This window comes from Odontomachus brunneus, unplaced genomic scaffold, assembly GCF_010583005.1.
Source record: "Odontomachus brunneus isolate Ranch 3 - 2012 unplaced genomic scaffold, Obru_v1 Obru_scaffold_004, whole genome shotgun sequence".
Classification (NCBI taxonomy): domain Eukaryota; kingdom Metazoa; phylum Arthropoda; class Insecta; order Hymenoptera; family Formicidae; genus Odontomachus; species Odontomachus brunneus.
Genome location: NW_022639454.1, coordinates 2,035,269 through 2,058,747, shown reverse-complemented (window position 1 = coordinate 2,058,747; position 23,479 = coordinate 2,035,269). Strand labels below are relative to the sequence as shown.

Here is a 23,479-nt window from a genome sequence, read left to right as displayed (position 1 = left end):
TTTTTTTTTTTTTTTATAGAATAAAAAGTAAATTGGATATATATATTTTTTAGAATAAAAAATAAGGTATTTTTCTTCGTTGCATTACCTGTATAGCCGTTAAAGCGGCCACGATCGCGGGACTTCCGAATCCGTGTGATATGAGCGAGAAATGAGTGAGATGTCTCTGTATACTTGGATCGAGGATGTGTTGCGGTCGCGTATTGCAAAGCGGCGATCGGTCCTGGTTCAGAAGGTCCATCAGCTCTTTGGTGATTTGTCTGAAAGGGAATAGCGAAGAGTTTCAGAATCGATTACTCGACTTTCTCCACGAGACGAATCTTGACACGACAACAAGAGAACGTGTTTCGTTCTTTTCTCTTTTCATCAACGTATGATTAACGTCACACTGTATACTCACTTGGTGGCATGAAGAAGTTCTTTCCTCCTATAAGAATCCTGCGGCTCGCAATGCTGCCGACTGAGATACTCGGCGACCTGCTTCGCGGGGAACTCGGTCTCGCACACGTAGCCGAAGTCTCGGGCGAGGTGAATGGCTTCTCCTGAAAGGAAACAAAGTGTTAGTAAAGTAATACAGCCGCGTGACGCAATTATGCTAATTCAGAGAGCGCGCGTAAGCAGCCCGAGATTAACGAGGACGCCGAGATGCGTATGTATCGATAGCAGGACTTAAGGGCCCAACGAGGATCCACGAGCGCGTTACGAAATTCATCTGATCCGGGGCTCGGCTCTCTTTACTCAATTTTTTTAATAACGTCATTCCAGAGCTTGAGAATAAAACAGGCATACTTAGAACTCGCTATCGTGCGAGGGCTTCTCGCACGCGAGAATCTCCACGCGCGAGAGAGTCCGTCGTCGCTGCATTCCTCATGGAATGCTCCTGGCGACCCGTAAAAGGTTTCACTCCTTTGCACCGCGGCAACGGTTTTACATACGTCGGAATTTTTCGCGGATTATCCACGACCGTCTCCGATTCGGACCGCGTTCTAAGCTTCCTCCGATCCAATCCGAAGGCGGGGAGTATAATGAGGTTTCAGCAAGACCGTCGCGCGCGATGACTGACAGCCTTCTAATTTCAGCGTAATAATGGCCGTGTGCGCCGGCAAGATTGTTGCTCGCGCAAAGAGCCTCGCACACACATACGGGGCCCCGGGGCTTGGATCGCCTAGATCGCCTGGGAACACGAAGTTATATTTGGAATCATTTTTTCCGCCCGCGATACCGTTCGCATTTGAGCGCGCGCTCAAATTGCGATTGGAAATACCATCGGCCTCATAAAACTTCATCGTCGTGTATCGGCACGCGTGAAAGTACGCACGCGGTGATTGCCGCCCTTAACCCGTGGAAGTCATTATTGTTAATCGTTTTGTCGCCTGTAATTCGTTCCATTTCACGATTTACGGATATTACGCCTCGACGCGAAGAACTCGGCCGGAGTCGCCAAAGTCTTCATCGCCGAAGCTTCTCTCCTTTTCCCTTTGGAAATTTGTTTCCGAGGTAAAAGAGAACGGCGATTGATTAGTTTTAGGGAAAGCTTTCTAGGCCACAAAATCCATCGTTTACGTACAAGTAATTGTATTTTATGGCATAAATTAACTCATTAAGACCCAAGAGAAAACCGCTAAGGATAAAGGCTTTCAAAAACCGTCTAAATTAGGGCAAAACGTCGAAATTTGTAAAAAGTGAAAAAAATTCGTGTTGAATTTCAAAATTCAAGATGGCGGATCAATATGTCGGCCCGAAAATTTGAAATTTTGACCTATTTGAGTGAAATCCGTATGGAGGGGGTTTGGGGTTCGTTAAGTATGCACTTATTTTTTCAAAATTCGTAATGGTGGATCCAATATGGCCGCCAAAAAATGTGAAAATTTGACATGGTTTTGTTATTTGGGGAAAAATCTAACCAAATTATAAGCTACCTTTCGAAGGTGTTTGTTTTAGGGCTAAACATCATACTTTAGCAGACTGTAGAAGAAAAATGGTTTTTGACTTTAAAAATCAATATGGCGGCCAAAAATTTTTAATTTTTATTTATTTCAATGAAAGTACGTTTTGAAAAATTTTGAAAAAATAAGTGCATATTCATATTCAGTGAACCCAAAATCCTATACGGATTTTCACTCAAATAGGTCAAAATTTCAAATTTTCGGGCCGACATATTGGTCCGCCATCTTAAATTTTGAAATCTAACACAAATTTTTTTTTCACTTTTTAACAAATTTCGACGTTTTGCCTTAATTTAGATGGTTTTTGAAAACCTATCCTTAGCGGTTTTCTCTTGGGCCTTAATGGGTTAAGAGAAGTGATGCAGAAAATGGGAACATTGGATAAGAGATGTAACATAGAAATAATTATGGATACAGAAAGAAAAATATCATTCTGTTGCTAAGGAAAGCGACTATTTAGTTGAGTGATCGTTTTTTTTAGCGATGGTCATCTTCAACAGATAATATTTTCTTCATTTATATAATAGTCTCAATAGTCATAATAGCCTTGAAATATACTCATCATACATTTTAAAAAGGCTCTAAAAGAGTTGAGGATATCTGGATACTTTTCTCACAGTAAGAAATAATGAATTCATAAGGCTAAATTAAGCTCTTCTGGATTATAAGAATACATGAGATCGTTTCCTAGTTAAAATGTAAAGTGTTAAGTATAAGTTGATTTGTTAACTCTATGAAAAATTCATTATGTAAAACAGATGTTCGGACATCAATGCATTTGCATTTTATGAAATTTCTTGTTTATCAAGTATTTATCCCGGTTTATAACTATTAATGATATTCAATTAATTTATCTTTACTCTTTTAGAGCAAACAGACTATCTTTAATTTGTGTTAATTACGCAAAAAAATTCTCTTTACGATTGACTTTTATATAATATTCTCTCGCAGCGTTCTCAACCGTCCGGAGATCAGTACATTCACCTCGCGAAAAATTTTATAAGTCGGATTTCTCTTACGATTAGATGCATACACGAACCGTCTTCTCTATCCTTTATTCTCCCTCAATTTTTAAATATATTAATTCCAATTAACTTTTCCCCCTTTGATTAACCGCGGGTGGGTGGAACACCTTATAAGTCGAATAAGGATTGGCACTTCCCAACTCGAAATTTTGAACCTACTTTTAGTCTCACTATTTCACACACTTCCACACTTATTTTAATATTTTAAAACTTATAAACAACACAACCTATTTTGACGTTAAAGAAAGTGCAAAGGGAAATTTCGGACATCAGGATTAAAATAGGAGTAAATTGTATCATTAGAATTAAACCTACTTTGCTAACTTAGCTTCTACTGCGCTGTAGAATTCAAGATTTAACATGGGGCCAAAATTTCGACTCGGGTTCTTAACAGACGATCTACCGCTTCTGGAAGCTTTCGAGCTGCACGACACGCGCGAAAGGCAAAAAGCAGAACAGCGTTTTAACCGTTCTAAGAGTTCTTAACCGATATTTTCGAGAATCGATATTATTGCGGATATAATTCGAGGCGCACTTGACGCATACACGGCTGTTCCACTTTATGCGACATAAATTACAGTTCGCGCACTGGCGACTGTCGTTATTTTAATAGACGCGCCATTGATCCCACGTGTTTATGCTCGGGTCTGTCGTAACGCTATGGTAGTAAAAGCTTTTTGCTGCGGTCACCACGACGACGACGACGATGACGACGACGAGGGTAAAAAATGCGCGGCGGGGCAAACGCGAGCATACACATTAAGTGAAACGAGACACCGCTAACACAGCTATGAAAAGCGCATAAGTAGCTCGAAACTGTCGATGTTTTGCGTTGTTTAACGTTACACAATGTTGCTGCGCTCGCACCAGTTTTACATAATTCCACTGTGCAGCAGCTCGTCCAGAACATATTCAGTAAGTAAGACACTTTTCAATTGAAAATGCGAATCGCTTTTTTCTCTCTGTCTCTCTCTCTTTCTTTCTCGATTACTCGCGCCTGTCTGTGTAGATAATTGCACACCTGACAAGAAACTTAGACACGATTGATGAGGTATGAAACGAACTCGAAAAGTATGAAACGACTACGTAATGAGATTTATATACTTCACGGCAAAAAATGTTACAGTCGATCGATAGATCGATGATATAATCTTATATTTACTTTAACGACAGAACGACTCCTCGTTCTCAAGGAGTTCGTCGCGTATTTTAATCCTTTGCCACATATTTTTGTAAAGTAGATTTTGTTCGTGTGAAGACACAGAAAGAAAAATAACCGCTTTTACGCACATGTGACGCTACTTGTGAACATATTAATTATAATACCGTTGGGAGCTATATAAAGATAAATTTTAATACGTACGGGTTTAATATGTACAAGGAGGATATAATGGTTTCATTAATTGATCCGCAATTTTTTCAAAATTGTTCGCGGTATTATTTTTGAGGTATGGGCAAAACACCCTCAAATATCGTTTAAGCGGACTTTCGAAGTTTGCCGACGCGGAAACTTCCACAAGTGCCGTCAAAGTGTTAACGTTTCCCGGGAGTTCGTTCTAAGTGGGTCGTTACATTCAGGACAAGTCTCGTTCTAACTTTGATCTCCTGCATCGATACGGACACGATAAGGAGGGGGAGGGCGGCTCTCGGCAGGAGAGAACGAGGAAAAAGTCCCCTTTTACGTGACGCGCAAATCCCACGAGGCGCGACGATGTCGAGCAGTAAGTAGTTTGGCGCGGTATTTATCGACGTGCTTATTGCGCCGCTTATTTCCTGCGCGACTCTCGTGCTGAGTGCGTGCAGAGGCCGACAGTAAGTTAACTATCGGCGATCTTATCGGCAGGCGTAGGCCGCGTCGCGGATTCATGCGGCACCCTCGCGCGCGCGTCCGCGTCGTGCGCGACGAGACGACGATGCAACAGGTCGTTTCGGGCCGCACTTTAGCTTACCGCGGTCTCCGCTCTTCCGCGTCGGATTTGCATATCTCCCCCGCGCCTTTCTTCCGCTTCTTCGTCTAATCTCCTTTAAGTAAATTAGCGTGTCCGCTGGCATGCCCCTGCCTCAATCGCGCCAATACGCGCGAGAACGCATGCACGCAAGCGTGCCGCGCGCGAAGAGCTTGCGATTACGATCGTGGAAGCGCGTCTAGCTTGCATTTTATCTTGTTGCACTCTTCCTCTTCGAGAGAGGCCCTCTTGCCGCGTCTCTTAAATTAATTAAAAAGAGACAACGAATCGAGAGAAGGAACGGCCACTGACAGACAGACGGAACGAGTGGCTCTTGCATATGCAGCCGAGTGATAAGAGCAATCTCAACCGCAAGTTCGCGTCCGTGAACGAAAGGAAATTAATTCTTTGGCAATCCTTTTAGAAACAGCCGGCCCTCTTCTCGTGTCTTCCATTAACCCCTTCGCTGGCACGTTCATTCCACTGTTTGTGCCCCGGTGGGTAGAGAAAAAAGTCGGACAATTTTTTTGAAACTTGGTGTACAGAAGGTTTTTGGGTCGCTGAATACGATTTTGAGGTCAGAATTGTAAAATTCAAAATGGCTTTCCCCGAAAGTCCTTATAACAAGTTTCAAAAGACTGGATTTTTCGAATTTATGATCCGTCATATTGGATCCACCATTTTGAATTTTACAATTCTAACCTCAAAATCGTATTCAGCGACCCCAAAAACCTCTCTATATCAAGTTTTAATCAAATCGAGCAAGATGTTTCATTTTTCGAATATAACGATCCGCCATATTGGATTCACCATTTTAAATTTTACAATTCTGACTTTAAAATCGTATTCAAAGACCCCAAAAACCCCTCTATATCAAGTTTTAATCAAATCAAACAAGATGTTTCATTTTTCGAATATAACGATCCGCCATGTTGGATTCACCATTTTGAATTTTACAATTCTGACTTCAAAATCGTATTCGGAGACCCCAAAAACCCCTATGTACAGAATATGACAAAATTTGCATCATTGAATCGCAAAATAAATGCATGACGCCAATTGGCCATCTGGGCACGTTTCTCTTTGACGCCAAATGGCGTCATTGCCAGCGAAGGGGTTAATGAAATAATAATATGCATTTTGCAAAAGACCCAAGTAGAAAAATTTCTAGGAGAAATTGGTCGCTAGTCAGAAACCGGCCAGTCTTTATTGCCTGGGACTTATTAGACAGTAATTATTCAGAAAGTGGACAGGAGAATAAGTGGCCAGGAACTAGCTAATAAGCAGAATTCTGACCAGTTAAGATAAAAGTATCAATTCTTGGACGCGTATCTAATCCTGGGCATTTTTATTGTTTTGGTATTTAAATAGGAATATATATTTAAACTTTTAACATAGAATGTGTATGTATGTACTCCATATTTTATGTTGAAGTTTGAATATTTTAGGACCAAAACAGTAAGCGTTTGTGTGATGTGTTCTGTCCAAACTATTCGATTTTTTCTCTCTGTCGTATGACTAGACTATTCTGATAATACTGTCGCGAGGCAATTGCCTTAACATCGTCGCGGGACAACTGCCTTAACACCGTCGTTAATCACGTTTCGACGCAACGCGACGCGGACACTTGAAAGAATGTGCAGTTTAGACATGTAACGAGTGCGCGAGAGAGATAGAGAGGTAGAAAGAGAGTATGACTCAATAAAACGAAGGGACTCGCAGATGCACGCCGCAGATTGCCGCGCACTATAAGGGAGCGCGCGCAGATGGGAAGTTCCGATTAGCGGGCGCGGGTAAATGAGAACGAATGGGTAACGTGACTCGTGAATTGATGAACGGCCGCGCTTGTTTGACGACTTCACCGTGGCGATCGCGAATCGGCGGATAATCGATCGGAAATCATACGCGACTGATACGCCACGCGGCGCAGCGAGAAGATCGGCTGAGGAAATGTGTGCTTAATTACGCGACTGAGTAATTACGACTTTTTCCCCTTTTTTGCAATCAGCGTATATGCTGACGTTGATGACACGATTATGCACAGAGAGTGTGCTGTAGATTTGCCGTTCTTTATTCTGCGTGCACTGAGAAGAAAATGCCTGATATTTGTAACTATCATCATATAAAAAAATAATTGCTGTAAATTATATTCAAGAAGACCGTCTTTTTTAATTCTATTGTAATATTAGTGATAATAATCTTATATACATGTTGCTACTATCATTTTGCTGCAAAAAAATATGTGGTTCGAGCCAAAAAGGATTATAGTTTTAGTTAGATCAGCCATTTTTATTTCTCTCAGTGTGTATACGCGCTTCACAGTGTGAGGAATAAACAGTCTGTAGGGAAATCATTTTTACGTTATCGTACATTTTACTTTTGATTAACGCAGCTTTTTCGTCTGGATCTTCCAAATGAAAGGATAAAATCTTCATTGCGCGAATTGCAACTATTGTTCATTCACATTTCAAATATGCGTATCTGCAATCAACAAGACGATATAGTTGAGAATTTTCAATATTTGCGGATTATAATAGCCCATTAAAATGTTGCGTAACAAGCTCTGCAATTTATGTAACACTAGTAATATAAGAATATTGCATCAATAGCCGATTATGAGGAAGTACTGAGTGATAATTGATGGCTGTGATACAGATATTGCAACATTAACTTATTTAGATCAATTATTTCTCGCACCGTGCGCCTTGTCCATTTTTTGCGTCGAATCTATCCTTAGCAAAGTTATTACTGGTAATGAGATTGTAAAAAAGAATGTAAAGTATATTTAAAGTGATAAGAATAATGTTTAAAGTTAACATTTACAATATATAACAAGTGAAATTTCAACTCAAACAGAGTAACGATAAAATTTTAATTTTCACTTTAATTCCAAAATAATTAATATATTGTGTCGAATAATTCGCATGACCGCGTCGTGTGTATCGATTTGAATCGTCAAGATGGTATTGACGGAGACTCGCCCACTTCAAGAGAGATAAGAGAGAGAGAGAGAGAGACAGAATTGAAGATAGAATACTCCTTATTCGACCTTATTCGTCAGACGCTCTTGTACGACTTACAGGCGCGCTCCATCGTCGGCCTTCGACCGCAAATCACGTTCCATTATACGCGCTGATAATCGAAGCGGTGAGGAGGATTTCGGGAATTCTCTTCCGCGTAGCGGAGGTCATCGTGTTCGGATACCTTGCGGTTTCATGCCGGTTAAAGCTTTACAACGCGAGCCGGCTGCGGTCGGCCGTACAGGCGTATAATGTTTCTAAAATACGCATTCTTCGAGCCCGCGGTGTGTGCATGTTGCTTCGATGCAACTCCCAATTGCACGTTACATCCTTCAACCATTCTAATCTGAGACTGCGGCAGTACAGCATATATCGTAGCGGGGACGAGAGACTAAGAACCGAACCGTTGCCGCACGATATAAAAAGGAACTATCGAATTACCGTAATGACTATAATTACCGCAATTATCCGTGGATCCGTGGATATTTTAACTGTGCTTCGTTCCTTCCTCTCTTTTTTCCTCTCCTCCGACACACGTCGACCGACAGAGGTAGACGGAAGAAAACCGGTAACTCTCGCCTGTCCCACTTTCTTGGCGCTGAATTTTTGCGCGAGGTATAGAAAAAAAAAAAAAAAAAAAAATCGGGGAAAATCGATTCTTCGAACAAACTCGGTTTCCGTTCGGTCCCGTGTGTGGCGAACAGAAGTTCCCACACTTTCGCCGTGCTCGCCGTAGGAGCGCGCTCAAGCGACATTCCCCCCTCGTGAACGCGCGCGTCGGGATTTTCTCCTACAGATATCTCTGAATGGGACTTCCGAGCGAGACTCTTTCAATTAGACAAAGTGGCAGAATGTTACGCAGTCTGTGAATAAGCGAGACTCATCGTTTATTCCGCCATACGTCATTTCTCTGAACATGCTCTTAGCTGTTTCATTTTTTCTTCCCTTTTTTTCCCGTCGCGCTTCTTGCGAACGTACGATTAGAATAATGCAAAACCGTGGCACGTGCATATCTCATTATCTCTCTTTTTTTTCGCGGGTAGTACGCGACAGATTGCACGATCAGGTAGCGTTTACACGCCGGTATTTATTGCGCAACAGCGGATCGGAAAACGAGGCGGCGTATCCTCGAATCCAAGGAAAAGAGAGCGCGCGCGATACGACCTGAACTCGCTTGGACAACCCTTACTTGGTAAGATCACGATGGCGTACGCGGGGTGACCCGTCGGGAAACGTTTGTTGCTGCAACAAAACGGCTATTATTTCGTGACGAGGAAGCCAGATGAAATTAACGAGACGGTGCTCGATAGATAGAAACTCGTGACTTTTCGCCGACGGAAATTTGGAGCGGCCTCCTTGTTCAGCAGATTGAAATCTCTGCGATTTCTTTTCGCGGAATTATACACTTCAAAGACGTCATCGAACTGGAATGCACCCAGTCGATGTTTTGGCCCTCTGTTGCAATGTTCAATTTTATGATTTAACAATTCAATAATTTGATTGCTTATGATATGCATACTGAGAAAAGAAATATCTAAGGAATAGAAGATGTTTGTTCTCCGCGCGGCTACTAATAAGGAAATATATTCTCCAATAAGGAAATATACATTTTCTTAAAACTTTGGCTTCCTTTGAGAGTCATTGTTTATTCTATTTATTCCGTTTAAATAAAAGAATTCAGATTTTACAGTGAATATATTTAGTGTTCATCGAATATACATTTTTTTTATTTTTCACACATTTTTTTTCTCTCAGTATGTATTTTTATAACTTCAATATTTTTCGAATATTTCTCTTATATTGCGGGCATTTGCTGGCAAAGAGGCATTCGTTTGGTTTGCTCGTTACTAAATAACGACTATTTAATTTTAGCATCTCGATGGTCAGCCTAACGCTTGAGATTCAACAAAGGCTCACAGATTAGTATCCCCGAACAATCCGTGCAGCGATGCCGTCGAGTTGCATCGCTTATCGATCTCTTTCTTTCTCTTTTCTTCCCTTCTCCCTCCTTCTCTCTCTCTTGCGCGCGGTTACTCTTATCTGTCTAAATCTAAAACGCGAGATCCGTCGGGCGGGTTTGTGCATCTTCATGCTAGATCGCGTAAAAATCCAAAGCGAACATTACGAATACTGTCATTAGCTCACTGCATCATCTCGTGCGGCATTAAAGCGCGATAGAGACGTGGGTATCAATTAAGAACGGGATCACCACGAGGCTGTCCTGCGCATCCGTATACTTACGGGCACATTATACGATTTTCGATCGCTTAATAACAGTGATCTCTAACTTCCAGCAGACGTTCGCGCGAGCCGCGATCTGCATGCAAATGGCAATCGTATACATATTTAAAGTTCCCGGGAACGCGCCTCTTCCACGTGTCTGCATTATCCCGAGAGCAGACAGACGGGGGGATCAGAACGATAAACACGATCAATCAGTTGTATTTGCCGCGTTAACGCGCTCTCTGGGACGTATATTTATCATGAAAGGTATGAGGATTGATTGCGAGGTAACTCGGAAAACGAGGAAGGAGGTCATATCAGGGGGTCTCTCCTGCTTTTATCGCGCGCGCACGCGAGTGACGTTCGTTTCGCGACCTGGGAGGTTGCGAAGTGCCGTTGCGATGTTCGTGATCCGTTCGACCACACCGACACTGCACGCCTAAGACATGTTGGGCGATTGATACTTTTGTCTGATGGTGCCGTAACAATGTAGTCGTTGATAACGCGCGCATGGCTGCGAGAAACACGCAGGGCAATTGCCAGCTCGTGTCCGCGGCGTAACGCGTATTTAATCAGCACGCCGCGCGTTTAATTTCACGTTTACGTGCGTGTCTGAATCTTTAAATCGTCGCGTAAGATCTCCATCTCGGCGGGATATACGACGGCTGGCAAGAAGTCGGGTCGGGCGCGTGTCACGGAGCGACGAGGACGAGGATGAGGACGAGGACGTCGCCTTGCCTCGCCTCGTCGCGCAGAGAGGAAAGAAAAGCACGCTCGATGTTTTATGGAAGTCCACCGACCATAAATTATAATCAACGTCCGTGCCAACGCTCTAACAAACTTCCAAGCGCGCGTCATTAGGGCACTGTTGGCCGGCGCGCGCTCGTTATTAAGCGCTCTCGCGGCTCTCGGGATATCCCGTAGGATGTCCCACTGATTAGCGACCGAGTGCGCGTCCCGCGAGCAAAAAGATCGCTGTTACTGTCGCGAGGCGGAAGAACAAAAGGGACGTTGTCCCTTTGATCCGGATGATCGGTCGAGATAAAAGACGCCGTAATTAACTTTAGAATGGATACTGAGCAAACATTATTTCACGAAATTTTGCATTTATTGCTCCTTTTTAACGTTAAAGTTGACAACTTTGCGTGCAATATTATTTTTATGTGAGAGTGTATACTGTCAAAGTGTATACTGTCATTGTGATTTATATTATTTCACTGGATTTTTTCTTGAGCTTTGTTGAATTTTTGTGACACGAGTCGAAATGATCGACTGTCGCATGCATTTATTTTCGGGTATGAAAATTGTGTATCCATTCTAGGGTCAAAGATTTACACGATAAAAGAAGATAAATTGAAATATCGAAATAGAGTTCAATTTCAGGATTTCATATACAGCGAACCAAAATTGCCCTGATCCTTTCAGAAAAATTTTTTTTAACTTCCTTGCCTCGCCATTGCAGTTTGCGTCGTAGAATTTGCGTAACTCTGGGCTCTTTTTACTCGATCGTTTCTCACAGCGTGTACGAGCTGAATGACCGAATATAACGGTATCGTTGTAACAAGATACAATTGAGTTCACGCGAGAGTGGACGCGCGAGTAAACTCGAATCGAACGTCGGGGGAACGTCCGAATTTGAAACGCGGCATGTGAAGACGGATTCGTATGTTTGTTCTCCTGTAGTGCCTGCTCCGTCAGCGAGGATGTTTCACGTGGAGACTTTCGAGCGCGCGCGTTGCGTGTCTAAATAAAAATTCATTCAACCTCTCTCGCGCGCGAATGACTCATCCCGCCCGCTGATCATCCAGTCCGAACCGTGTAAATTCGCTTTAATGTGCGCTCGCGCTATTCCGAAGAGATGATTTCATCACTGCGCCCTACGAGACAAGTGGGCGTCGCGAGGAATGTAATTCTTCGCGGTCATGACAGCGAGGGAATGAGGTAAGGATTGGCGCGGGGAGGAGATGTACGTGTAAATTACGGCAGCAGTAAATCGGAAAGCGTTACGTTTATCGCTCGCGATAAATCGCCCGGCAACGCCGCGATTACGCTTACGGCCGGCTAATACGTCGTCCGTTATTGATTTCGATATTCCGCGGCGGAAATTCCACGGGAATTCGTACGTGGCGAAGCGGCGCGTTGCGTGCAAGTATATACCAGTAAATTCTAAGCGCCATCAACTCCAGGCGATGTAAATCTCTTTTTCTAATAAACCGACGATATCTCGCGTCTGTCGTGTATCGATACCTCCGAGAAAGAACGGCCAACGTTATGGCGCGACTTGGAAGTGAATAAATAAGTAATTCCGCGGAAATAACCAGCCAGTTAAGTTACCCAAGATTGGTAGAAACGAGCATTAAAGTTGTAAGTTCTGGTTACAGAAATCTTGTTATTTGGTTAATCAGAATCTTGTTAATTCGAGCAGAATTCTAGTAACTTGAAATGATTTTTGATTCGTTTATATCTTACTAGACATTCAGTTAATCCAACTGAGTATCTCTTTCCACGCGAGGTATCAACGTTGGAAACGTCTTCCAATGTTGAAGTTTTCCCGATTCGGAAATGACTTCATCCACGCGACTCTGAAGATTAAGGACAGGCGCGATGAACATAAATCGACATGACGTTACATTACATTACGATATCGCGTTACGACACATTGTGTTTTTCGATAAACGTCGCTTCGCACTTGGCGAGAGCTTCATTAACGAGCTATTAACGGGTAATTACAGAGCGGCGCTTTGGCCGTGATATTTCACGTTATTATCGAGGCGAGGCAGATAAATGTGCAATTAAATAAAACGCGCCGTTCTTTGCGTTTTATTAAGCGCAACAAGGTTGCAGCTGGAACGCGCCCGAACGTAGAATTTTGAAAGAGTTAATATACGCCGTTAATGAGATGATGTCATCAACGAATTCTACGAGGCGAGGAGGCACCGCGCGACTCGTACCTGCGAGTATTCGCCGTTCACAGGCGACGGCAATAAATTCTACGTAATTCCTACCGTAGACGAAAGATCGCGACGGGAAAAGCGCGCGTTAACGTGGCACTCTTTTTGCCGTGTTCTCTTTCGCTCATTCTCACAGAAGTGACTGAAAAAACGGTTGGTGAGCGACGGTAGCTGGAAACTAAAAAGGGAAACACACTCACCTTCCACTAAGGATGTTAAGAGCGTGACGTTGGCCGCCTTCCTTCTACCGGCTGGCAAATTTAGGCCGATTTTTTCCAGCTTTTCCCTAAGCAGACGTCCGCCGTTTTTGGACTTCGCCCTGGAAAATGCAAAGCAAACATTGCAACGTTTTTCTTTAGAAACATTTCAAGTAAACAATTCGTCGAGTTTCGTTTGAGATTTTTCGATCGTCTCGTCAGCGAGATGGTCAATTCGTCGCGAATTTCATGCGAATTTCATGCAGTGCCAAACAAATAAGAGCTCGCGTCGCGTACACTTTATATATCCGCGCGTGTCCCGATAATAATGTATTATTTATACTTTATCTACTGTTCATACATGATATTTGTCCGGTTACACGCGCGAGCGAGCGCCCACCCTCGTGGCCGCCGCTCGTTCCGGCGACGGTGAGAATTTCAAAACGGAACTCCGCCATTAATCATTTTCGCCGTGATCACCTTTAAAAAGGCGAAATCGAGAAGCGTGAGAGAACGAGCGAGCGAGAGAAAGAGAGAAGCGGCAAAAATGAGAGGACGAGGCAGGGGCCAGGGAGAGAGGGGGAGGTGGAAATACGGGTGGATTAGCATAATCCACGCGGGGCTACGTGTGTCATCGGCGATTGAGCAACTCTCGACGCCGCGGAGCAACGTACGTTCGAGGATGCGGCCATTCGCGCGTGTGCCTCGCGGGACAGACATCCATCCTCTCCTCCGGGGAGAGCTGAAAGGAGCACTGTGCGCGTTCGCATAGGTAGTAGTCTATTCAGGCTGCGGACTCTCCGGGCGAGCGGGCGCTTTTGTCGCGTATCAACGTAGATCTGGCTTAATCATCGGGATAACACTCGGCACGATAATGCGTGTATTCGCAACGATTAGATTCGCTCGTTGATCGGTGATGACGATCATTCGTTACGATTAATCAAGCGCGTCGCGTTTGTTGGCCGTTTCGGGGAAATAACATTCGCGCCAACAGAGCGACGTCGAGAGACTGAAACGATGTGATCTGCTGTTCGCCGATGTTTGACCCGCTATTATTCTACTGAGAGAGGGAAATTGGTAATTGGATGGTCATACACACACACACGCTCGCGCGTTGAATGATTCAGAAATTGAATTCATTCGCGAATATCTCCTCGTCTTTCCCTTCTTGCCAAAATCCTTGCAATATTCATTTTTAATTCTCTCTGTAAGAGAGAAGAGTAGATTTTGTCATTTAACCCTTTGAAGCACAGAACCTTCAAAATTCGGATTCTAATAAAATGTTCATATCACATGTCTAGAATGACAACCCAAGAGAAGATCATTCCTCTTTTGTAATTTATATTTTCTATTTTTCTCCTATTTTTATCAAAACCGCACGCAAACTGAAGCGAATACTACACAAAAAACCGGTAGAGTGCATCACTATGCGTATGCTGAGCGAACAAGTACCTAATTCGAGACATTCTTATTGCTTTGATTTTTAAATACGAATATTTAAATTTTCAGCATATATAGAATATGTATTCAGTATATATATTTTTTATGTTGAAAGCTTAAATATTCATATCTAAAATAAACGTACCAATTTCTAGAGACGTATCCCAATTCTGGATATATTTATTTGGTCTTTAAATATTTTCAACATAGAATATATGCATATATTCAATATATATATATATATGCATTTTTTTATGTTAAGATATTGATATATTCATATTTAAAGAACAAGACAATATAAGGATTAAGTATGTGTCCGAGCGTTGGTACTTCAACTTCACCTCTTTTTTTTATTTCACGCTGACTCCTGTATCGGGTATGTGTTCACGTGTTTTTTTTCTTTCTCTCTCTCTTTTTTTTTTGAGCGAAGTCTATCAAGGCACCGTTAAAAATTGCGATATAATTCTTTCACGCTCGCACGGACTGTCGCATGGCGGCACTTCGTGTTATTAATCCGACGATGTTGCGAAGTAAATTTTTTCGTGGAACGCACACCAACGGGAAGGCGATAGTAGCGGCGACTTCTTTCCCAACACACACCCTGTCCATCCATCATTCCGGCCTGTTATAACGGTAACGCGTATCGCCTACCTTTGTTCGGTTTAGCCGTTCCCGGCCCGCCCGGAAATCTTTCGCCTCGCTCGACAATTAATACGTTTTACCGCTATGGGTTTTTAATATCAGCTCCTTCGGATCTACACCGTCGACATTTCCCTCGTTTTAAATCTTTCTCTCTCTCTCTTACAGTCAAATTAAATTTTCATAACGTCACTTGCGTTACATCACACGACAACCGAACTCCATCACGAGAAACACGACGTTAAATTCAAAGGTGCACGTCGTCGAAATAATCCCCAGGTTATCTCGCGCTTCTGTGCAGAGAAAAGAAAAAGAAATCAGGAAAGATCGCGACGATCTGCAAGGCGACCCGCGCGATAATTCGCGACCATCCGGCATGACTTATTAACGCGCGCGTCTCTTCGGGCCCCCCTCGAGAACTGGTTTGGTACGGCGCGCGATAATCGTCACCGATTACGCGGCCCTCGTACGCGCATCGATCTCTCCGGTAGGAAACGGTCGATGCACGCGGCCACGGAGGATGGGAATTATTCGTCGTTGCGTGAATGTCGCGACGCATCGTTCGCGAGGACGAGCGCGCCAAGACAAATCGAATTCTCGTATTTGTTGTTAACGATCATTGGCGTCGTTCCGCGCCGTTACGTGACGAGAGCGCGGCTGCGCTCATTACGGAGTCTTGTGCCGAGAAGGATCCTCGGAGAGATCCGCACAGAGAGACGCGCGTCTCCCGTTCTTCGCCTCCCGCGCGGGACGCTCGCACCACCCTCGTCGTCGTCGTCGATCCCGCCGATAGGAAACACCCGGGTTCCCCCGAGATTACTCGAGACGTCCTCGAACACTAGCATCGTTAATCGCGCTACGGGCGCCACGCGACGGTTAGTAAACCGAGGGGCTTTGTGATCAGGGCTCATTCAGGACACCTTCCGCTTCCTTCGTCGTCTCGCGAGGAAGACGACGCGGAATCACGCGCGGCAATTAGTGTGACGCGCAAACGACGTCTGTCGATCGATAACGCGTGTCTGCGTTAATTGTCCATGCTAATTTTATTCACCCGAGTTTGTTACGTGGCCACGTCGTGTTGGACGTGCTTTGCCCATATCGATGTTTTGCCAAGTGAGAGAATATCATATCAGGACCCAAGAATCCTAAAGAACAAAATGAATCGATTTGGAAAAAGTGTAACGTAAGTTGAATATGATGGTAGCATTTTACCTGTCTTTTATCCGTCATTTTTAAACCGTGAAAAAGTGATCAAAATTATTATATAAATAATTGATGGAATTACTAACGAAACTAATGTTTTACAGATAAAACTTTGATTTCTCAGAATCGAAAAATATAATAGAAAATAAAATAGTCCATTGCAATTTCAATGAAGTATTATGCAGTGTCGGTTGTGTCGGTGATTGAACTGAAAAATTAATCATGTCCTAATTACTGAATGATACAAATTCAGTGACTAAATGTTCATTAAATAATATTGCAAATTGGCATAAAAGCATCTAAAAAACAAAATATCAAAGACTTTTTTTAGAGATATTAAATGCAAAGATATTATTAATGTTTCAATCGTTAGAGCAATGTTCAATCACTGGGACATTTACCTTACAGAATAAAATGGAAGATCGAACGTTCGATCGATCTTTGTGTCGCAATAGTCGTGCGATTATCGGCGGATTTAACGAGAAACGCGACGAGAGAATAATAATGTGACGGTTTTTTTTGCCGCAACTTTTTTTACCCGGAAAGTGAAACTTAACTATGACATTAGCGTACCTGTCGCTTACATAACAACTGGTGCGCGCACAACAGTCTCCTGCAAAGCTGAATATATGTCGTTAAAAAAAAGAGGAAAGAAAAGACAACAAAAAATTAATTAAATAGGCTCTTTCGATATAAAATCAAGAAAAGAGAGGAAAAAGCCTATACATAGTTGTAGTGATGTAATCAAACTGACTGAAACTGTAAAAGTTAGTGCATATTTTTTGGATACATTGCATTTTTTGGATACATAGAGGAAGTATTTATTTCATAAAAATTAGATTACCGATCTTTTCGGTTCTTCAATGGACTCTCTTCAGTGGCAATGTAAAATGATATCAAGAACACTGAGGGAAAGATTACCTTAAAATTAACAAATATTTCCTTGATGGGTGCCATTAACATATTTACTTATAAATCTAAATTCTCTTTATTTAAATCAAATATTGTTTAAGTAAACAATATTTGGTTTAAATAAAGAGAATTTAGATTTCAATAAATATATTAATGGCATCCATCAAAGAAATATATGTTGATTTGAAGGTAATTTTTCCCTCAGTAAAGATATATATAATTGGATAAATCCAGAGGACATATACTAAACTTTTATAGTTAGTTTGATTACACTAAACTTTTATAGTTAGTTTGATTACACTGTTATATTTGTATATTGGCTTTTATAGCCCTCCTTTTCTTGAAAAAACAACAGAAAATATTAGAAACAGGGGAATAAGACAGGTGAAACTTCTGTCCGATCGCGCAAAAGCCGGCCGCGCGGTTAGGTGACTCGCTTTAACTTTCAGACTTCTAAAACAGATGGGTCCAAGTGTCCTGGCGCTATCGATTAGACGTCGTAATATTTCGACCGGCTTAACGTGCCCGCTATCTCGCTTTCGTGCGAGATCGTTCGTTCGAGTTAATTCAGCCATAATCAACGAAACAGACCGCGAGAGCGCTGTCACTGTCCCGTTTCATTCCCCGACCGATCACTCGCTCGCGATCTCGTGATCGCGAGATACTTCCAGTAGACGTTTATGCTAATCGCTGACACCGGGGACACCGGTGCTCGCGTTCGCACTTATTCTACTCGCGGAATAAATCCGACAAGTGTGTCCGACAAGTTGACGTTTGTGTGTGTGTGTGTGTGTGTGCACAAATGGCGAAACGAAAATAAATGAAACGCACGTGTCAAAAGAGTAGAGCAGAGCAGAGTAGAGTAAGGACGAACAGGTAGAATAAAGAATGCACACAGGAAAATGTCATTCTACTGCTGAGAAAAGCGATTGCTTCATTTACTGTCCTTCTCTTAAGCAATATAATTGTCTTCAACGTAGAATATTTTTTCTTGACAATAGTCTTAAAATATATAATTATATGACAGATTATATATATATTATATATATATATATATATATATATATATATATATATATAAAATTATATGACAGATTGCAGAGACACTTGTTGTTATGTACACAAAATTGATTCTCTTTACAAGAATATCATGAAACTTTACCGAGAAAAGGTTGCCTGTGTAGCGGGCGAATTTTTGTTTCAATTTAACATTCTTGATTGAAATGCTACATTTATTAGGATTCGAAGTAATTCGAAATATTTTCGAGTAAATTTTCGGTGTTTATGACGAACTCATTTGATAGATCCGCAGATATATACAGAATTGTAAAATATTTGAAGCAAGCAACTCGAATGCATTTTTCTGTGTGTAGAGTAGAGAAAGACAGACAGAGAGCAGTGCTCGAAGATTGTCGGGCGGAAAAGAGAGAAAAGGAAACGAGAGAGACAGACAGAAAAAGAGAAAGAGAGAAAAGATGAAGAAGAGTAGGAAAACGGGAGGTAAGACGGTGCATCCGCGACAAAAGTGCATGCATTGACTCTCGCATGCATTCGCGACCGGTGTATACCGCGCAATGCCGCAATCGATTTCTGAAGATCTCTCGAGGCGTATTGCGGGCGAGCAAGCGACTATCGCGGCGAATCCTTATGGATTCACGCGGACACAGACTGCCGCGCGAATGGGACCGAGGATACACAGTGGGAGAGACAAAAGGAGGGCACAGGAGGGGAAAAAGAGAAAAAGAGAAAGAGAGAGAGAGAGATGGAGAATCTATGGTGGCGCGAGTCAGGCCCAGCGCGTGTAATTATCGGTCAGATCGCTATGCGGACGGATGAATTATAACGTCGCGTTCGGCGCGAGATGCCGTGCGCACGCCTCAGGCGTATGCTCGTCCGCCCGCTTATTCGCAGGAATTGACACTCGAAGCTGCGTGGGTTATTAATGTCTCATTTGCATCGGGGATAGATCGGGCCGCTTTATTAGCGATTTATTTCGCGGCGGTGCCCTCGCACGAAAGATCCCGCGCATCGCGGAGTCCGCCACCGAAAGAGAGAGAGAGAGAGAGAGAGAGAGAGAGAGAGAGATCGGCCGAGTATTCGTGGGCGATGCGAGCGTCGTCAGCAAGGTGTATGTACAAGCGCAATGCTGTAACTGGGATTTACCCGTGCGATTGCGAGAAATCCCGTGATTGAAAATTATGGGCAACCCTGACTAATAATGCTTGTGCACTCAATCTGCGCTCGAGAGAGTTTGCCTAAAAGCGATGAACGAATTTAATTTCTTATGTCAGAATTTTAATAACAGAAATATTTGAAAGGCCTATAAGGAGCCAAGCACGGAGTGCTATTAGATATTAATACTGTTTTAATAATATTAATATGATAGTGGGAGGATAATATGTCCAGCATGTCAAACGCATGTATCGGAATTTTTTCTCGATCATCGTACGTGGCGAATCAACCTTCCATACTTAGACCGATCCTTGAGTCCCAAACTTTTATATATATATTTATATTCTCAAAAATCCCCATTAAACCGATGACTCGAATAGATTCATTTTATATGTTGCGAAAAAACTGCCTCCGCCAGGACTCGAACCTGAAAACCTTCCCACTTTCCGGGCGGGATGCCTTCCCATTCGGCCACCGAGGCTTCGACACTCCTCTCGCGCGCAACACAATGTTTATAAATTCTCTAAGGTGTAAGTCGAGAGAGAGAGAAAGAAAGAAAGAAAGAAAGAGTCGATCTCGTAAGAGATATTATTATACAAGAGAGATAGCATATTACTTGAAAGTAAGGAAATATTTGTGAGCTAAATATTTGCTCATAAAACTTGACGCGATCAATTGATATCCCACGATGTTCGCCCCGCTGCTCCGCCATTTTCTCTTCAGAATGAAACAATTAAGTTATAAAGGGTTGAGATGACTCCCAGTGCGCGCGTCCGGCGATGAATCTCTAGGCGACATTCGCTCGTGATGGAAATGGACGGCGCACACCCTCTTCGTCGCGGCATCCCTTGCGCGACTCGAGGAATCGACGCGAGAGTTGCACGGACGCGCGAGAGGAGTGCGTGGAAGCGATGTACGCCTGGCTACTTGTACGGTGATTAATCCATGCCTTGGGTGATAAAGCATTGCGCAATGAGCACTGTTCTAGCCAGATAACACGGCGAATCAGATAAAGGAGGACGCTCCCCCACGAGGAGCCCCCCATAAATCAGACGGTTGCCGGCGCTACGGTTGACGGCCGCCTGCAAGAAGACCGGATGAGCCGAACAGCGGCAGCGGGCTCTTTATTAATTAGTCCCGCGGATAAAGTCGTATAACGGTGTGCACTGCGCGCCCGCGCGGCTATCCTTCATCCCGCGCCGCGTTATTGTCCCTCGCATCGTGCCTTGCATCGGTCACGCCGATTATTTTCGACGCGCGGCCGGAAGTGAAACTTAACTGTGCAACTGCGAGATGCAAAACGCGAACACACTCGTGTCTCGTGTTTCGTTACCGTCATGGAATCAGAATGATATCCGCGGATTGCCCGCGCCCTTCAGGAGGCTCGCAGCGAGCCTCGTGGGAAGCGTGTAACGCCGCGTTCGTTTCGTCTCTCTCGCGAGACGACTCGCGGTGAGAAATCGCGACCAAGTCCCATTTTCATTCTGCGCATGCGATTACACGACACATCCGTTGTATTTTTATCGACGCGCAAGCATTATCCCTCGCTTCCTCGACGCGGATGGGGATCAATTTGATCAGGATCATGGGATAAATTTCTAATCGCAGGATAATGTTCGATTTTAAATATTCGTTTTGATGAATTTCTCGAGTTTACTCTTCGGGTTTCTCGGACTAAAATCTCATTCAAGACAAGCGAAAATTTGCATGAACTTTCTCTTCAATTTCGAATGAGATTATTCACTCGACTCGGTTCCAATGGCTCCGATGGTGGTCATTCCACTTTTCGAATTGGGAAATTAATTTTGGCCGATACAAAAACACGCGATAATAGCGATAAAATGACGCGATATAACGTGCTGCGAGCGTACCAGCCGAACAACAACTCGTGCGGGCAACGGTATCGGGAACCTTCGATCTCCTACCTGCCGATAGGCGCGTCGATTCTCACGGGAACGATATTTAATCGGTCGCGCGTAACGCCAAATTATTCTAACGGTTTGTTTATGGGCTGCTAAGAGCTCGACAGAGCCCAAGCGCTCGCGCGTGATCGAAAACGGATGAATGAATCGCTCTCTCTTTCTCCCTGCTGGGAGAGCTATTCAAAGAGCGCCAGTAGGGAGAAGCTTGTGTACAAAAGGCAACTAACTAAAGAGGCAATAGAGAAGAGAAGTACTGGCGAATCAATGGCTGTGTTTTCGATTTGCGAGATAAAGTTCACACAGCACACGAGTTAATCGCGTACATACACTGAGAGAAAAAATGATTGATCTAACTAAAATTATAGTCATTCTGAACCCAAACCATATTTTCTGATTGTTCTAACATGAAAATAGTAGTGTTAACATTCGCATAAGGTTATTATTATTCGCATAGAAAATTTCGCGGAATCTCTAATTGGCGCCCAGTCCGATTTCCTATAACAATTATAGGAAATTATAGTTCTGACTGTAATGTTTCAAACATGCGATTCTAAGAGAGAGAAGAGAAAATCCAAAGTTTTTCCAGTATTTTTTTCTCAGTGCAATTGACGCGTATTGTTGCACTTACTTTTATCTCCAAGAGTTTATTTCGAAATTAAAATTTGAAATTCTTTGAATTTCAAAAAATTTCTTCTAATTTTTTTATTAAATTTATTCTATCAAATTTTACATTCAGCGAAAAGTCTCCGTTTCTCAGGTAAAATGCAAGTTTATTTCTTCCACGTCCTGCAAAACACGACGAAGACGACGCGTACGAGATGATCGATGTCGCAAATCGCTTTTAAATCGATCCCTTACCTTCGTAGTACGCCACCGAGGAGACTCGCGTTCAAGCATTCCGGAGGCGATAGCCGTCTTTGTACCTCTGCTACCGTAACTTTGTACTTGCTGGTGCTGCTTAGTAACGATAATCGTCCCGGGACCGAACAGAACACGTCCGACGGTTGCGCATTTCCGGACAACATGCCCTTCTCGCTCCTGTCCGATGGTTTCATATCTGCAAAATGATAAAACATGATAGTTAAGGCAAGATGTATGCGCGCGACTCTCCTTTCCCTCTAAAACAAAAAACTAGGAACCTGTGAACCTGGTACTTTAGAGGTACTCTTTAACAACCTTCACACTGCTCTCTGTTTTTCCGTGTCTTTCTTCGTTCATTCCTGATCGTAGATTTTTGTCGAACGTGCGTCGTATCGCAACGTTGCCGAAGAAGAAGCAGCAGAAGGATGTAGTCGCACGTCAGCGACGAGACACGCGTCGACGCATTTTTACCTCGCGCTCGCGCGGTAATGAACTCCCCTCGTTAAACCGTCGATAAGCATCGTTTAATAGCGCGATTTAATGGCTCTAATGGGTCGGAGGGAGGGAGATTTCCGGGAGTTGCAAAGCGGCCCACCGACGTTTCCATCGGACGGGCTCTTCATCTGAATCGCGTTCTATTAACGGGGCTGCCGGACGAACAGTGCGAATTCCAAAGTGCCGATCTCGGTTGATCGATGTCGCGAGTCTTAAAATACGCCGCGTGATTTCGCTCCGTCTATTATAAACTGACTACCGATACACACACTCGGCCGTCGCAGTTTTCGTTCATGTATTCGCGTCAGAAACGACGGTAATCAGTTCCGTCCAGCGGAGGAATGCAATAATCTAGTTAAGACTGCCAGTCCATTCTCTTAGAAGGTCAAAGTAAGATTCACGACTCGGCGGAGCAAGGAATATCGGAACCAGCTTCCGATCCGAAATTATGTTATACCGCGTCTCTCTCTCTCTCCCTCTCTCTCTCTCTCTCTCTCTCTCTCTCTCTCTCTCTCTCTCTCTCTCTC

The 23,479-nt window shown here is 43.3% G+C and overlaps 1 protein-coding gene and 1 long non-coding RNA gene across 5 annotated transcripts in view; one reads left to right on the top strand and one right to left on the bottom strand.

Moving 5' to 3' along the window:
• LOC116845066 (transcription factor AP-2-epsilon) overlaps nt 1–23,479 on the bottom strand; it is a 188,424-nt gene that overhangs the window by 5,465 nt on the left and 159,480 nt on the right. For all 4 annotated transcript variants that reach the window (XM_032817367.1, XM_032817341.1, XM_032817351.1 and 1 more), the window contains 4 exons: nt 22,455–22,653; nt 13,312–13,430; nt 401–542; nt 89–260 (listed from right to left, as the gene is read on the bottom strand). In XM_032817367.1, coding sequence (XP_032673258.1) covers nt 89–260; nt 401–542; nt 13,312–13,430; nt 22,455–22,653 — 632 coding nt within the window. The remainder of the gene's footprint in view (nt 1–88; nt 261–400; nt 543–13,311; nt 13,431–22,454; nt 22,654–23,479) is intronic.
• LOC116845181 overlaps nt 1–23,479 on the top strand; it is a 90,928-nt gene that overhangs the window by 7,327 nt on the left and 60,122 nt on the right. The window lies entirely within an intron of this gene.